Source organism: Mobula birostris, chromosome 1, assembly GCF_030028105.1.
Source record: "Mobula birostris isolate sMobBir1 chromosome 1, sMobBir1.hap1, whole genome shotgun sequence".
In the NCBI taxonomy this organism is placed as follows: domain Eukaryota; kingdom Metazoa; phylum Chordata; class Chondrichthyes; order Myliobatiformes; family Myliobatidae; genus Mobula; species Mobula birostris.
Window position 1 is genome coordinate 181,174,570 of NC_092370.1, and position 16,762 is coordinate 181,191,331.

The 16,762-nt window shown below is 39.9% G+C and overlaps 1 protein-coding gene across 2 annotated transcripts in view; it reads left to right on the forward strand.

The window, feature by feature from the left end:
* aqr (aquarius intron-binding spliceosomal factor) overlaps positions 1 to 16,762 on the forward strand; it is an 83,515-nt gene that overhangs the window by 33,985 nt on the left and 32,768 nt on the right. For both annotated transcript variants that reach the window (XM_072267038.1, XM_072267030.1), the window contains exons 19-22: positions 284 to 451; positions 962 to 1,131; positions 13,763 to 14,004; positions 14,253 to 14,396. In XM_072267038.1, the coding sequence (XP_072123139.1) occupies positions 284 to 451; positions 962 to 1,131; positions 13,763 to 14,004; positions 14,253 to 14,396 (724 nt within the window). The remainder of the gene's footprint in view (positions 1 to 283; positions 452 to 961; positions 1,132 to 13,762; positions 14,005 to 14,252; positions 14,397 to 16,762) is intronic.

Consider the following 16,762-nt stretch of genomic DNA (forward strand, 5'->3'; position numbering starts at 1 on the left):
AATTCCAGACACTTTTTTTTTATAAACAGTAAATTACTCAGAGGAAGTTAAGAGAATGAATGAATCTGAATTTTGGTTTTACTGAATGGAGCAAAGACTAATTACTGATGTGTTTATTGATAAATTTCTGAATTGTTTTTGGGTTAGCACATATTAATAAGACATATGGTAAACTGAGTAAATCTTTAAGCAGCTGTGGTGACTGTGTTTGAGGAATCAAAGCGCCACGTAATATGCGTTTTCTTTATTTCTGGATTTATGTGTTGTATTTTTCAAACTGCAGCTCTTCGCAAACATGATGTCTGTTTCCTTATAACTGTCCGCCCAGTCTTGGCTTATGGCACAAAATTTGACCGAAAACAACCATTTGTCGAGCAAACTGGACTCGTGTATGTGCGTGGTTGTGAAATTCAAGGCATGCTGGATGAGAAAGGGCGGGTCATTGAAGAAGGTACAGTTTTGTGCTTTTGTTTGCAGAACAGCATGGGATATTTTAAAAATGAGCCTTTCCAGCGTGTGTGTAGTATAGCATGCTTCACACTGTTTTATTTTAGTTGGCAGTGCCCTCACCTTGGAAGCAAAGGATCCCAGTTCAAACCTCAGTCTAGGACTGTAGTGGAGAATTTATTTTAATATTTCGCTTCCGAGGGAATGCTACTGTGTGGAGGTGCTGTCTTTCTGATTAGATTCTATTTGAAGGCTTCAATAACATTTCTGATATGACTGAAGGATCACCCTCCTTGTTGAAAGTTTCTTCACAAAAGTGGTGACCGTGCCTACCTTAATAATAAAAGCAGAGTGGCTATACTGTAAAAGCACGATACTTGTGTAAACCACATTAAGATGCTCAGAAGATGTATTGAATTTGTTGTTATCCAGTTGAATGGATAAATATATTTTTCATGCCTCGAATATATTTTTATGTTTCCAATGTAACTCGGATTATTACTTTTTGTCACAGGTCCTGAACCTAAACCAAAGCTGAAGGGAGATTCACGAACTTACAGGGTATGGCTGGATCCCAACCAATATCAGCAGGATATGACTTTTTCAGTTCAGAATGGGGCAGAAGATGTTTATGAAACCTTCAACATTATCATGAGAAGAAAACCTAAAGAAAATAACTTTAAGGTGAGTTTAGTTGAATCTGTCAAAATCTAATATTCTATAGCACAGACGAAGAGCTTTAGAACAATTAAGCAAATTAAGAAATTATATCATGATGATGGTTTCTGCTTCCAAGGTTACGTGAAAGAAAATTCAAATTTCACACTCTTTCTAAGCAGGAAGAATATTACAGAAAGAAATTCTGAGAATTAAATTCAGTTTTACCATTTGACATTGAATTCAGTTTAAAAAATTGGACAGAGAATACTACAATCATTAAAGTCATCATTGTCTTCAAAACTTGGCTAATTTACACATTTTATAGAGAACACATAGTTGCAAGAAAAAGTTTATGAACCCTTTGCAATTACCTGGTTTTCTGTAATAATTACATAAAATGTGGTCTGATCTTCATCTAAGTCACAGTAATAGACAACCACAATCTGCCTAAACTAATAACACACGAACAATTGTACTACTTCTCGTCAATACTGAGTACACCATTTAAACAATCAGTCTAGGTTCGAAAAAGGTATATGAACCTCCGGAGTAATGCTTTCTACAAAAGCTATTTGTAGTCAGATGTTCAAAGAGTTGCGATTGGAGGTGTGGGTTGTAGAGGTGTCCTGCTGTTTAAAAGAGAGACACACAAAGTCAGGTTACTGACAGAAACTGCGCTTCTCAAGAAAGATCTCGATGTGCACCATACTTTGATCAAAACAACTTTCAGAGGACCTCAGAAGAACTGTAGAGATGCATGAAGCTGGAAAAGGCTACAAAAGCATTTTTCAAGACCTGAGTATTCGTCAGTCCACAGTATGTGAAATTGTCTCCAAATGGAGCAGGCATCCTGCAAAGATCACACTAAGAGCATAACGTGCGAAGCTTAAGGAGGTGAAAAATAACCCAGTAACAGCAGAAGACCTATAGGAATTTCTAGAACTTGCTAAAGTCTCTGTTCATGTGTCCACTATATGAAAAGCACTGAACAAGAATGGTGTTCATGGAAGGACACCATGGAGAAAACCACTGCTCTCCAAAAAAAATTGCTGCATACCTCAAGTACCTCAAGTTTGCAAAGACCACCTGAACGTTTCACAACACTTCTGGGACAATGTTCTATGGACAGATGAGACTCAAGTTGAACTTTGTGGCAAAAACGCACACTATGTTTGGAGGGAAAAGGACACTGCACACCAACACCAAAACCTCGTAACTGTGAAGCATGGTGGAAAGAGCATCATGGTTTGGGACTGCTTTGCTGCCCAGGGTCTGAACAGCTTAAGGGAACAATGAATTCAAAATTGTATCAAGACATTTTACAGGAGAATGTCAGGTTAGCTGTCTGTCACCTGAATCTTAATAGAAGTTGGATGATGCAGCAAGACAATGATGTCACATACCCCGTGACAGATTAAAGAACCAGCAGAAATGGAAAACACTTTGGAGTCCAGTATTGCTATTAACTAATGATATTTATTCATAACTACGCAATACAGTAGTATAAAATTAGATATATAAAACAGGTTAGCAATGATTATATATAAGTAAATGTGGAAATATACATAAAAACCACGCCTCTTCAAGTCTGGAGGTAAATAGATAGTCTTACGAAGATGAGTAAAGTTCAGTTCAGTTCGTGGTATTGAGTTCAGTAGTGATGGAGAGAGAGAGGGAGAGATTTGAGTCTTTAGGTGAGCTGACGCCGTCGATCTTCCTGTTGTCCTCCGAAATCCTTTAGAAGTTACCAACTGTGACCACAACAAAGGGGACCGTTTTTCTGTGGTGGAATTATCAACCCATGCGAGGGTTGAACACATGAGTAACTCCCCACCAGTCACACACTTTTCACACTGCAAGAGCCACTGATCGATCCTCCAAAACCCACCTTTTCTGTGGGCACAACAAAGCTCATTCAGTGTCCAAAACTATGTGTCTGTAGGTCTTACAGCTGACCTATTTATCTCACCGTGCTGAATTCCAGCTGCCATCAAGCAGCTCCTCCCTTCTCTCTCTGTAAGAACTTGGAAAGCATAAACAAACTGTGAGCAGTCTTTGCCTCTCTCTCTCTTTCTTTCTCTCTCTTTTTAACAAGGTGTCTGGTGTTGAACAACTCTCTCTCTCTTTTCAAAAACACAGTTCATAGGGGTAATTCAGGACCCCGTCACACCCCCTTCCTTTTAGAAAAAATTTTGACACAGGCAAAATTTTAGTTTAACTGGAAATTACAGAGTTTGAAACAATACATGTATAATCATCAGATAACAGAGCAAAAATGTGTACAATTTCTGACTTAACATCTGGATAAACAATCAGCTATGATATTGTCAGTACCTTTCACATGTTTGATTTTCAGGTCATATTCTTGCAATATCAGACTCCAGTTTAATAACCTTCTATTCTTATCCTTCATCTTGGTTAGAAACACCCTTCATCTTAGTTAGAAACACCAACGGATTGTGATCTGTGTAAACCACAAGTGGTCTCTGAGCAGGACAAACAGACTTCAAAATGTTGTAAAGCCAGAATAAGTGCTAGCAATTCCTTTTCAACAGTGGAATAATTTTTCTGGTGCCCATTAAATTTCTTTAAGAAATAAGCTACTGGGTGTTCAATGTCATCCACACCCTTCTGTAACAGTACCGCCCCAGCAGTTCCGTCACCAGCATCTGTTGCGATAGAAAATGGCTTGGAAAAATCAGGTGCTTTGAGCACAGGATGAGAACACAGGATGGTTTTCAGACGTTCAAATGCCTCCTGGCAAAGGTCACTCCATACAAATCTTTCACTCTTCCCTAGTAATTTTGTGAGGGGGAGAGCGATATCAGCAAAGTTCTTACAAAACTTACGATAATAGCCAACCATTCCTAGGGACCTTCTTAGAGCTTTCTTGCTGGTCGGAACAGGAACCTCAGCAATAGCTTGAACCTTGGCCTGTACAGGAGCCAGTTGCCCCTGGCCTACTACATAGCCCAGATATGTAACTGTGGCATGGCCAAACTCACCTTTAGTGAGGTTCACAGTAAGATTAGCCTTGGACAGCCTTGTCAAACAGTTTTTCTACCGCTGCACTATGCTCTTCCCATGTGTCATTCCAGACTACTAAATCATCGATATAAGCCCCTGTGTTTTCTAATCCTCTAATCACAGAATTGATCATTCTTTGAAATATCCCTGGAGCATTTTTCATCCCGAAGCGTAAAACTTTATATTCTTACAGCCCCGAAGGTGTGACAAACATTGAGATTTCTTAGGCCCTTTCGGTCAAAGGAACACACCAATATCCTTTCAGTAAATCGATTTTTGTGAGGTACCTAGCCTTTCTCACCTTATCAATACAGTCATCCACTTTTGGGATAGGATAAGCATTTGTCTTGGTTATTGCATTGATTTTGCTGTAGTCAGTACAGAATTTCATGCTACCGCCTGGTTTAGGCACAAGAACACAGGGCAACGCCCAGTCTGAGGTATATTGCCTAATGCTACCGGTTGCTAGCATGTAGCCAATTTCTTTTCAACCCCTTTGCTTTTCTCAAAGTTCATTCTGTAAGGATGCTGTTTAATGGGCTGGGCTGAATTTATAATAATGTCATGCACTGCACCTGTGCACTGTCTTGGAATGTCAGGAAATAAATCTTTATGCTTGCTAATTAGTTCTTGCAATTGTTCTCTCTGTGTAGGCTCTAGATGACAGACTTTTATCAGTAAGGTCTTTCAAAATAGTGGAATTCTCAAGTCTTGTTGATACAATATTCAGTTTGTTAAAATGATCTTGCCCCTCATTATCAAATTCCTCAGCCCCATTTGTTTTCATAACAGTACTTATTGGTACCGTCTCAGAGTCATAATAAGGCTTCAGCATATTTACGTGTACCAATTGGGTCGCCTTCCTTCTGTCAGGAGTTTCGACAACATAATTCAAAGAATCAGATTTCTTAATTATGTGGTATGGTCCATGGAATTGTGCTTGGAGGGGGTTGGTCACCAAGAAGAACAGCACCAGCACCTTATCTCCAACCTCGAACACCTGCTCCCTCACTCTCTTATCAAACCGATGTTTCATTTTAATTTGCGAGTTTTGCAGATTTTTCTTGGCAAGGTCTCAAGCTTTGTTAAGTCTTCCGCAAAATTTCAAAACATAATCTAACATGCTGACACATACTTTTGGGTTAGACCGTTGCTCCCTGAGGAAGGTCAGACGTCCTTTTGGGCCTATGGCTGAAAACGAGCTCAAACAGGCTGAACCCCAGGGCCTCTTGAATGGTGTCTCTCACGGCAAAAAGTAATAAGTGCATCCCTTCATCCCAGTCCCTGTCATTCTCATAACAGTAGGTTTTAATCATGGTCTTTAAAGTGGAATGAAACCGCTCCAAAGCCCCTTGAGACTCCTGGTGGTAGGCAGATGACACAATTTGTTTAGCTTCCAGATCAGAAACTATTTGCTGGAATGTTCTCGAAGTAAAGTTACTACCTTGGTCAGATTGAATTTCTTTTGGTAAACCTACCAGTGCGAAAAACTTGCTGAGTGCCTTTACCACAGTCTTGGCCTGGATGTTTCTGAGAGGCACGGCTTCAGGGAACCTAGATGCAGCACACATAATTGTTAACAAGTACTGATGACCAACTGCAGTCTTTGGCAATGGGCCTACACAATCCACTATGACCCTGGAAAATGGTTCACCAAAAGCAGGTATCAGCTGAAGTGGTATGACACCCTCTGCAGTAATTGACAATATCTTTCCTCACGTTAGGCCAATAAAATTCCCTCATAATCCTGTGCACTGTCTTCTTTACTCCAAAATGTCCCCCTAAAGGCATCTTGTGGGCCAGGTTTAAAATTTCACCCTTGTAAACCTTTGGAACCACTGCCTGATGCACAATAGCCCAATCCTCACTTGCAGGCACAGTGGCTGGTCTCCACTTCCTCATCAGCACCCCATCTTTAAGGTAATATCCCACTGTCTCTTTCTGAATTTCATCCTCAGAGAGAGCTGTCTCTTTTAAAGCCACAATTTCAGGATCCTTATTTTGTTCCCCTATAAATTCCTTTCTTCATAAGGACAAGTCTTTCTCACCCTCCTTACTGTCCCCAGCCTTACTACCCTCTAAGTCCTGTTGATATAGGGACGGTAGGAAAGTCTCGGATAAATCAACATTAGCATTAGCAGACTTTCTCGACATGCTTCTGGTTACTGCGCAGGCAGGATACACATCAGCATCTATGGGCGGGTCTTCAGCAGCAGCAGGCTTACTTGTGAGCTGAACTGCTGGGTAAACATCTCCACCTGCAGGGTCATTACAGAGTAAGACATCAACATTGTCTATCGGTAGTTCAGATCGTACCCCTTTTGTGACTGGTCTGGATACCAAACCGCATTTCAAAACTGTCTTATGCAAAGGCACAGCCTCAGTCCCCTTTCCAATACCTTTGATAATATTCACTTCACCAGTCTCCGTCTCAGCACCAAATTCCAAAACACTCTTTAATATCAGTGACTGAAAAGCTCCAGTATCTCTCCAGATTCTCATTGGAACTGGGGTTGACCCCTCCTTCACAGACACAAACCCATTTGAAATAAATCTCTTGAGCCCCTCTTGAACACAGTCAGACCCCTCCTTCAGCGGTGTTTTAACCATCTGAACACAGGCATTTGGGGTTTTCTCTTTCTCTTTTCATTTTTCCCTTTTCATAGCAAGACAATTGGACACCACATGACCAGGTTTCCCACAAAAGTAACACTTGAAACTGGGAAATTTTCCCCCAACTGCTTTCCTTCCTCCTTACTTTTGTCACTAGTTCCAGGCTTACTTTCTGGTTTAGCTGGTGGATTATCTCTATTACCCTTTTGGTAACTCCTCTTCGGAAAAAACCTAACCTTATGAGTTAAGGCATATTCGTCTGCTAACCTAGCTGAGTCTGACAGTGTCGCTGCCTCTTTCCCATCTAAGTATGTCCTTTTACCATCAGGGACGCAGTCTTTAAACTGTTCAATCAATATCAACTCTTTTAGGTTGTCAATATCCTCACTTGCCCTTTTCGAGGTACACCAGCGATCAAAGTACATCTGCATCTCATGGACAAACTCTAAATACCTGCAGTCCCAAGGCTTCCTCAAATTTCGGAACCTTTGCCTATATGTCTCCGGGACCAACTCGTAAACTTTAAGTACAGCACCTTTCACTACATCATAATCATTTGCGTCTGCAACAGACAACGCCCAATACGCTCGTCGAGCCTTCCCCTTAATCATACTCTGTAACAGGACAGCCCAATGATCTCTCGGCCACTTCCGATATATGGCCACTTTTTCAAAACGTAGGAAATACCTATCGACTTCTGTTTCCTCAAATGGAGGTACCAACTTAATTTCTTGGCTCACATTAAACGGTGCTGCCTGTTCAGTACCACGGCGTGGCACTTGACCTCCTTGCCGCAATATCTCCCTCTCAAAATCTCTCTGCTTATCAGCCTCTTCCACCTCGAACAATTTTAATCGCAATTCATGCTCCATTTTTAATTTTGCCAACTGAAGCTTCAGTAGGTTTACCTTCCACGAACACTTTCAATACATCCTCCGTAAATTGCTTCATCGAAATAAAATATTCAACTATTTTTCTCTGAATTTCTACCTTAGTCATACCCTTCTTTACCATCTTAAGTTCCAGTTCCTCAACAATTTTCCGCAACTCTTCCATTTTAGTTCTCTTCAAAACCACAGGGTCTGGCCCTGGCAGAAAATCCGGAACAACCATATCTGCTGTTTTTCCACACAAGCAAATCAAAAGTGATTCTCCCCAATCAACTCAAACAAGCCCTCCAACCAATTTGTTCATATCTCGGACGCAGGCCCCAATTTTGTCACATACCCCATGACGGGTTAAAGAACCAGCAGAAATGGAAAACACTTTGGAGTCCAGTATTGCTATTAACTAATAGTATTTATTAGTAACTACGCAATACAGTAGTATAAAATTAGATATATAAAACAGGTTAGCAATGATTTTATATAAGTAAATGTGGAAATGTATATAAAAACCAAGCCTCTTCAAGTCTAGGGGTAAATAGATAGTCTTACGAAAATGAGTAAAGTTCAGTTCAGTTCGTGGTATTGAGTTAGTTATAGTCATAGTCATACTTTATTGATCCCAGGGGAAATTGGTTTTCATTACAGTTGCACCATAAATAATAAATAGTAATAGAACCACAAATAGTTAAATAGTAATATGTAAATTATGCCAGTAAATTTTGAAATAAGTCCAGGACCAGACTATCGACTCAGGGTGTCTGACCCTCCAAGGGAGGAGTTGTAAAGTTTGATGGCCACAGGCAGGAATGACTTCCTATGACGCTCTGTGCTGCATCTCGGAGGAATGAGTCTCTGGCTGAATGTACTCCTGTGCCCAACCAGTACATTATGTAGTGGATGGGAGACATTGACCAAGATGGCATGCAACTTAGACAGCATCCTCTTTTCAGACACCACAGTGAGAGAGTCCAGTTCCAACCCACAACATCACTGGCCTTACGAATGAGTCTGTTGATTCTGTTGGTGTCTGCTACCCTCAGCCTGCTGCCCCAGCACACAACAGCAAACGTGATAGCACTGGCCACCACAGACTCGTAGAACATCTTCAGCATCGTCCGGCAGATGTTAAAGGTCCTCAGTCTCCTCAGGAAATAGAGACGGCTCTGACCCTTCTTGTAGACAGCCTCAGTGTTCTTTGACCAGTCCAGTTTATTGTCAATTTGTATCCCCAGGTATTTGTAATCCTCCACCATGTCCACACTGACCCCCTGGATGGAAACAGGAGTCACCGGTACCTTAGCTCTCCTCAGGTCTACCACCAGCTCCTTAGTCTTTTTCACATTAAGCTGCAGATAATTCTGCTCACACCATATGACAAAGTTTCCTACCGTAGCCCTGTACTCAACCTCATCTCCCTTGCTAATGCATCCAACTATGGCAGAGTCATCCGAAAAATTCTGAAGATGACAAGACTCTGTGCAGTAGTTGAAGTCCGAGGTGTAAATGGTGAAGAGAAAGGGAGACAAGACAGTCCTCTGTGGAGCCCCAGTGCTGCTGATCACTCTGTCAGACACACAGTGTTGCAAGCACACGTACTGTGATCTGCCAGTCAGGTAATCAAGAATCCATGATACCAAGTAGTTAAGTAGTGATGGAGAGAGAGAGAGAGATTTGAGTCTTCAGGTGAGCTGACGCCGTCGATCTTCCCGTTGTCCTCCGTAATCCTTTAGAAGTCACTGACTGTGACCACAACAAAGGGGATCATTCTTCTGTGCTGGAATTATCAACCCAGGCGAGAGTTGGACACATGAATAACTCCCCACTGGTCACACCCTTTTCACACTGTGAGAGCCACTGATCGATCCTCCAAAACCCACCTTTTCTGTGGGTACAACAAAGCTCATTCAGTGTCCAAAACCATGTGTCTGTAGGTCTAACAGCTGACCTTCTATGTATCTCACCGTGCTGAATACTAGCTGTCCATCAAGCAGCTCCTCCCTTCTCTCTCTGTAAGAACTTGGAAACTGCTAGTGTCCTTGTAGAAAGTATAAACAAACTGTGAGCAATCTTCGCCTCGCTCTCTCTTTCTTTCTCTCTCTCTCTTTTTAACTAGGTATCTGCTGTTGAACAACTCCCTCTTTTCAAAAGCACAGTTCATAGGGGTAATTCAGGACCCAGTCACAATGATCAGAAACAGAAGAGTAAATCAACAACAGAATGGTTTAAAAAGAAGAAAATTCATGTTTTGAAATGGCCAAGTCAGAGTCCAGATCTTAACCTAATTGAGATTCTGTGCCATGAGCTGAAGAGGGCTGTTCATGCAAGGTATCCCAGAAATATTGATGAACTGAAACAGTTTTATATGGAGGAATGGTCTTAAATTCCTCCAAGCAGATGTGCAGGACTGATCAATAGTTACCAGAAATGTTTGATTGAAGTTACTGCTGTACAAGGGGGTTACACTAGTTACTGAAAGCAAAGGTTCACATTTTTTTCCAACAAATACATGTAATAGTGGATAACTTTTCTCAACAAATAAATGAACAAATATAATTTTTTTGTGTTATTTATTTAATTGGGTTTTCTTTATCTAGTTTTAGGACTTTTATGATGATCTGATCACACTTAGGTAATATTTATGCAGAAATAGAGAAAATTCTACAAGGTTCATATACTTTCTAGCACCACAGTACATTCCTGTGATTGTTTTTCTCTTATGTGACTTCAGTTTAGAATCTGTACGTATGTTTCTCAAATGGCAAGTGAGCCATTTAATTATATATTGCCAGTGGTTCAAGAGAGTTCTGTAAGAAAGAGTGTGTTCTTTGTAATTACTAGAGGGGGGGATGATGAACTTTGCATTGCTCAAATATTGCTCAACTTCCTGCTTGAAAATGAAACAAAAAATGACTATCTTGGAGCATCACATGTTTGTCAGTATGAAAGGTATAAGCATTTCTTAATCACTTGGTCTCTAACCTTCTACACTCAGAGCAGGAGAGATCAACAAGAAATTGAGGTTCAGAATAAAAGGGCAGAAGAAAAATCAACAGAAGTCACAAAGCTCTTGTCATTTAAAGCTTCTTCATTTCATAAAGCATTTTTGGTCTCCAGAGTAAATTAATTTAATGGTTGTTTGGATTTAATGGTTCATTGAATATAAAATTAAAAAGTGACGTGTATTCCTTCTGAACAAAACCTAGATTTTTGTGTTTTATTTTGTTAACTTATTTAAGACTGAACCAACCTTCATTTTCATAATATTTAATGGTGAGTTTATGTATTGTGTCCTTGTAGACCCCCAACACCCAGCTCAAGCCACATAACTGTCCCACAGTCCAGACCTTGGCCTTGGCCGTTTCCATTCTGCTGGTTCTGGCTGAACATTGTATTTGCACTCAAGGCCCCTTGCTCCTATGTCTGCTTAATAAGTTAGCCAGGTATCGGACGATCAGGATTTCTAAATAATTGGATGCTAAAATATGTGAGTTTTACTGTGTGTGTCTTTATATCTCCATTTGGGCAACATTTCTGCAGCTACCTATCTAATTATGCACCCACTTTGAATTTCAGTCCTCAGTCTCCTTAAAACACACAATCGCTGGTATTTACAGTTTTTGACTTTGTCTTCTTGAGTTCAAGCACTTAAATATAGACTTAAATGATGATAGATAATTGGATTAGCAGATCTGGCTAAACCGCATAAAGTGCTTTTTTGGGATCCAGCATCTTTAGGACTACAAAATCTCTGTTTTTCATCTTGCAAGTTATCTCATTCCATCACATTGTTCTCTCTGCTGCATCTCCAGTTTCAGTAATAACTATGAAGAATGCATGGGTACATCATTGCACCTAAGGACTCTCAGCAACTGCCTTTGCTGTTTTCCAAGCCAGTTAGGCAAAATTTTGTAAGGTTTATCTCTGCCTTTGCTCTGAACTTGCATCTTTCCCATCATATCTCATCAAGCTCATGTTGACCACGAGGCTTGTGACCTACTGTGGATCTGAACCAGACTGATCCTGACATTTGTGTTGTACTTAAACCTGAGATGAGTTTCGAGTCATTTATCCATGTTGTCATTTGGACTGCCCGTTTCTGCCTATGCCTTGGTTCATCCACTTCTTTTATCCTTCGTGTCATCATTGCTTATAGATTCGACTTCCACTGCATTTTGGCTGACCTCCATTGGCATCCAACTAAGTAGTAGTAGTAGTCTTATCCTTATTTTCCAGTTCCCTCATGGTATTGCATCTCCTTTGAGCCCGACAACTTTTCAAAATGTCTGCTCCCATCCTTGATTTTAATCACTTAAGTAGATGCCTTGATGTCCAAATTAACATTGCAGTGTATGCTGTTCGTCATGATTGGCTAATTAGATATTTGCATAAATAGGCAGGTGTACAGGTTTACCTAATTAAGTGTCTACTGAGTGTATATTACAAACAGCGGAAGTCCCTGTAGAACACCATGAGTCACGCATCTCCAGTCAGAATAAATACCATTGACCAGTACACTCTGTCTTTTACAGGAAGTTAACTCTGAATTCAAATGGTCTATTCACTATGGATCTCTTGCATTTTAATTTTTTAGATGAGCCTCCCATAAGGGACTTAGCAAATGCCTTACAAAATTCTTTGTAGACAACATTCATAGCTCCACCTTCATCTCTCACCTATGTCATCTTTTCAAAAATCTCAATCAAGTTAGTAAGACACAACTTGCCTTGTACAAAACTGAGCTGACTGTCAAGTCATGGGTTTCCGGTTGCTAATAAATTCTATCTCTAAGTATCCTCTCTAACAACTTCCCCACTGCTGACGTGAGATGCACCAGCGAATAGCTTTCAAGATTATCCCTGTTTCTCCTCTTGAGTAATGGAGTAACATTAGCTTGTCACCAGTCCTCCAGGATCTTGCCCATGGCTATAGAACACACAAAGGTAATTGTCAAGGCCCCAGTGATATCATCTGTTGCCTCTATCAACAATCAGGGCTATATCCCTTCAGGGATATCTTAACAATTCCCTTAGTCTTCAACACCCTAATCTTTCAAAGTTTTGTCTGTTCATTTCTTCTTTAAGATCATGACAGATCTGATCTTGGTCTCGGCACCATTTTCCTTCCTATTCCTCATAATCTTTCATCCCAGAAATTGTCGTCTGTGGTCATACTTCCAGTCTCCATGGCCTTAAGCTCTGTAATTCCTTTCTTAGACTTCTCTATCTTCCTGCTATCTGTTATGCCACTTCTTAAAACTTTTTAACAAGGTTTTATTTACTGCTCTAGTATCCTCTTATTCCTCCAGGTATAATTTTCTTGGATAATTCTCACATAAAATGCCTTATAATGTTTAGCCATTTAATAGGGATAATGTGTAAAAGTAATTGTTAAAAAAAAATAAGTTAATTGTTTTAACTTTGAAAGGCAGACCACTGCAGCCTAAATTTCTCTGGGTTACTAATTTGTTTAGACACAGGAGGAGTTTACTCAGTCTGTTGGGTATTCTAGTCTTGCTTGGTGCCTTTGACCAAATGTCATCTACTTTGTCCCTTGTAGCTCCCAATGTGCCACTCACCATCTACTTAATATTCCCATAATTATGGATGATTTTTGGGCTCCGTTTTATGTTAACTTCCATTCTATTCTCATATTCTCTTTGCCTGTGCACTTTCCCTGTAAACTAACAATATTTAAGCAACACACACAAAATGCTGGTGGAATGCAGCAGGCCAGACAGCATGTATAGGAAGAAGCACAGTTAACGTTTCAGGCTGAGACCCTTCATCAGGACTTATATTTAGCCTGGTTTATTTTGAAGGTTTCACCTGATCATATTCACGGTTTCCGTTGTCATCAAAGAAATCATGACTTTCGTTTCCTTTTCTTTCATAAATAATTAGACCCCAAAACTTGTAAAATTTAAAGAAAAGCTCAGTGTGTATAACAGTATTCCAGTCTCTGGAATTACCACATTATTTACGGATGTTGTAAGTATAACTCTATGCTTTCCCACTTAGTCATGTTAAATCGATGGTTAGGTCTCAACTTTAAGCAAGTATTTCCTTTATATTTCATGTGGTGGCTTTTGTTTAGAGTGACTTCATAAAAAAAATTTATTTCATTTCCAGGCAGTGCTTGAGACTATCCGGCACCTAATGAACACAGAGTGTGTCGTTCCTGACTGGCTTCATGACATTATCCTTGGATACGGAGATCCAGGAAGTGCTCATTATTCTAAAATGCCAAATCAGATTGTCTCGCTGGACTTTAATGACACCTTCTTCTCAATGGATCACCTGAAAGCTAGTTTTCCTGGGTGTACAATTAAATCTACGGTAGAAAGCTCTGCTCTGCAGAAACCTCCCTTCAGGTAAAAGTATAGTTTGAAATATTTTGAAATGAGAAATCTTTGTATAAGTATAAAGTTCTTTTGCAAATATAAATATTAAAATCTCCAGAGTTTCCTCTAATTGTCAGTATTTTGTTGTGGCCTTGCCATATCAGCCTGCAGGAATTATGCATCATAAAAGCATAATGTAGAATAATTATCCAGTAAGTGAAAATATGTCATAATCTTTTAAGGAAAAATATGAATATTTTTCTCCTCTGAAACTTCAGGATCACATTTTCAGTACAGACTGGTAAAGGGAAAAAACGAAAAGGAGAGAGTGGTGGTGATGAGACAGAAGAGAATCAGACACTTACAGTTGAACCTCATGTAATTCCAAATAGAGGACCTTACCCCTACAATCAACCCAAGAGGTAAAGGTCATGAAATTTACAATCTTAATTTAGCTAATTTATTTATATGGTAGCTTCATTGAGCTCTTTTTATTACTAAACTTACTGCTAGACTTGTTCATTAATTCTCGTTTTCATTTACATAAATGGGTGCCGTTACCCTGTGCCAGCTCCTCACTTCCCTGTCTCTGCTGTTTTTTTCCATGCCCATATCTTTGTCTTTTTTCCCCTAAATTCCTATTCAGTTTGATCTTTTAAAGTTTTGTTGTTGTGCTGATCCAACTGTTCTGCTCTAAGTAAGTTGTATCAACTCCAAATATGAAAATATTGTTTGTAAATTTTCTCCTTTTATTTATTATAATGAATCTAAAAATGTCATCAGCATTTCATTTCAAAATTGTGCACAATGTTCAACATCCCAGTTGTTTCATCTTTTTCTTTTCTCTCCAGAGAGAAAAATCTAAATCTTCTCAATCTATCTTGAGAAGTAGCTTTGTACCTTTTATCATGGTTCCACTAACTTCAGGATAACTGAGTGCTAAAAGCTACACACAATGCCCTAATTTCCTACTTTGTATTCTTGAGCATTTTGCATTGCTGGCAACGCCAACATGTCTTGCCTTTCTCTAATTCCTCTTAAATATGAGGGGTGATTGATAAGTTCGTGGCCTACGGTAGAAGGAGTCAATTTTAGAAAACCTAGCACATTTATTTTTCAACATAGTCCCCTCCTACATTTACACACTTAGTCCAGCGGTCGTGGAGCATACAGATCCCTTCTTTGTAGAAGTCGGCGTCATGGACCTCCAGAAAGTGGTCCACACCAGGGGTGATTGATAAGTTCATGGCCTGAGGTACAAGGAGATGAGTTATACAGCTCTCGTTACATGCACATGCAGTTCAACTCTGAGTGATTATGCAGAAAGTTTGAAGTTAATAACTCATCTCCTACCTCAGGCCATGAACTTATCAATCACCCCTGCTGTGGATCACTTTCTGGAGGTCCAAGATGCTGACTTCCACACAGAAGGGATCTGAATGCTCCACGACTGTTGGGCTAAGTGTGTAAATGTAGGAGGCAACTATGTTGAAAAATAAATGTGCTAGGTTTTCGAATGGATCCTTCTACCTTAGGCCACGAACCTATCAATCACCCTCGTATGTGTTGTTGAGCTGTTGCCTTAAGTCACTGCAATGCATGTGTTGATTATGGATCGAGAGTAAAAAGTTTTTTAACACAGTGATGAGGAAATGTTACCTGTACATTTCTATACAAGCCAGGTGAGTGAAGTCTCTTTGGCAATGTTCACTTTAGTTTGTCTCTTAGTTCACACAGCCACACACTGAAGCCACAGTCCATTGGAACATAGAAAATAATCATTGAACGTGCTGGATGAGATTCCAGTGTAACATTTAGCTTTACACTGATTATTGGGGTTTGGTGAGTATTTTACCTGTTGTCATCCAGGCAAGTGGGAAGTGTTCTGGGATCCTCCTGATTTGTGCCTTGTAGATAGTGGAAAGACTTAAAAGTTGGGAGAGACTCTGCAGAATGTTTTATCTCTGAGTGATTATTTTGTGGTAAGTCCTATAAACTTTCTGATTTTTGGTGATCCCAGATGGGGGAATGGGGAGCCGAACAGACTTGCCAGATGGACATGATCAGTTGCCTGATTCTTGAGTTATAATGCTTGCTTGCCACTTCATAGCAAAAATCTAAATTTGTCCAGCAGTTGATGCCTGTGGACAACATGTCTCTTGCCTAGAGAGTTGCAGTAAGAGCTGAACACTGCATCCACATTTACAATAAAGTTCAAATGAGAGTCATTGATGAAACAACCGAAGGTTGTTGGGCCAATGACATATCCTTGAACTCCTGCACAATTATTCTCTAATAATCTTCTTTACCACTTTTTATAACTGCATTTGTGGTTATCTTTCCCTCTCACGTCCACTGGCTTTAATTTTGCAAGGGTTCCTTGATTTGATTCCCTTGCAAAATTAAAGCCAGTAGACATGAAAGGGAAAGATGCATGCTGTCTTAATATTCAGGTCATTCATGTGCCTCACCTCTGGAATTCATCTGTATGTTTGTGTTTGGATCTAAGCTGTAATGAAGTTTGGAACCAAAGACTCCTGGGGGAAGTCCAAACTGGTTAATGATAACTTAGTGCTATCTGAAAACACTGTTGTCAGTAGCTTCAATCAATACATTGGTTGATGTTAAGGGTAGGTTGATGCGACAATGACTGACCAGTTGTCCTGCATTTGCTCGTATGATACATACAGTAGAAAATTTTGCAACACTGTGCCACAGATGCTAGTGATGTAACCATTGTAACAGAATTATTGGCATTTCATCACTGTAGCCAGCACCAAATCAGGGT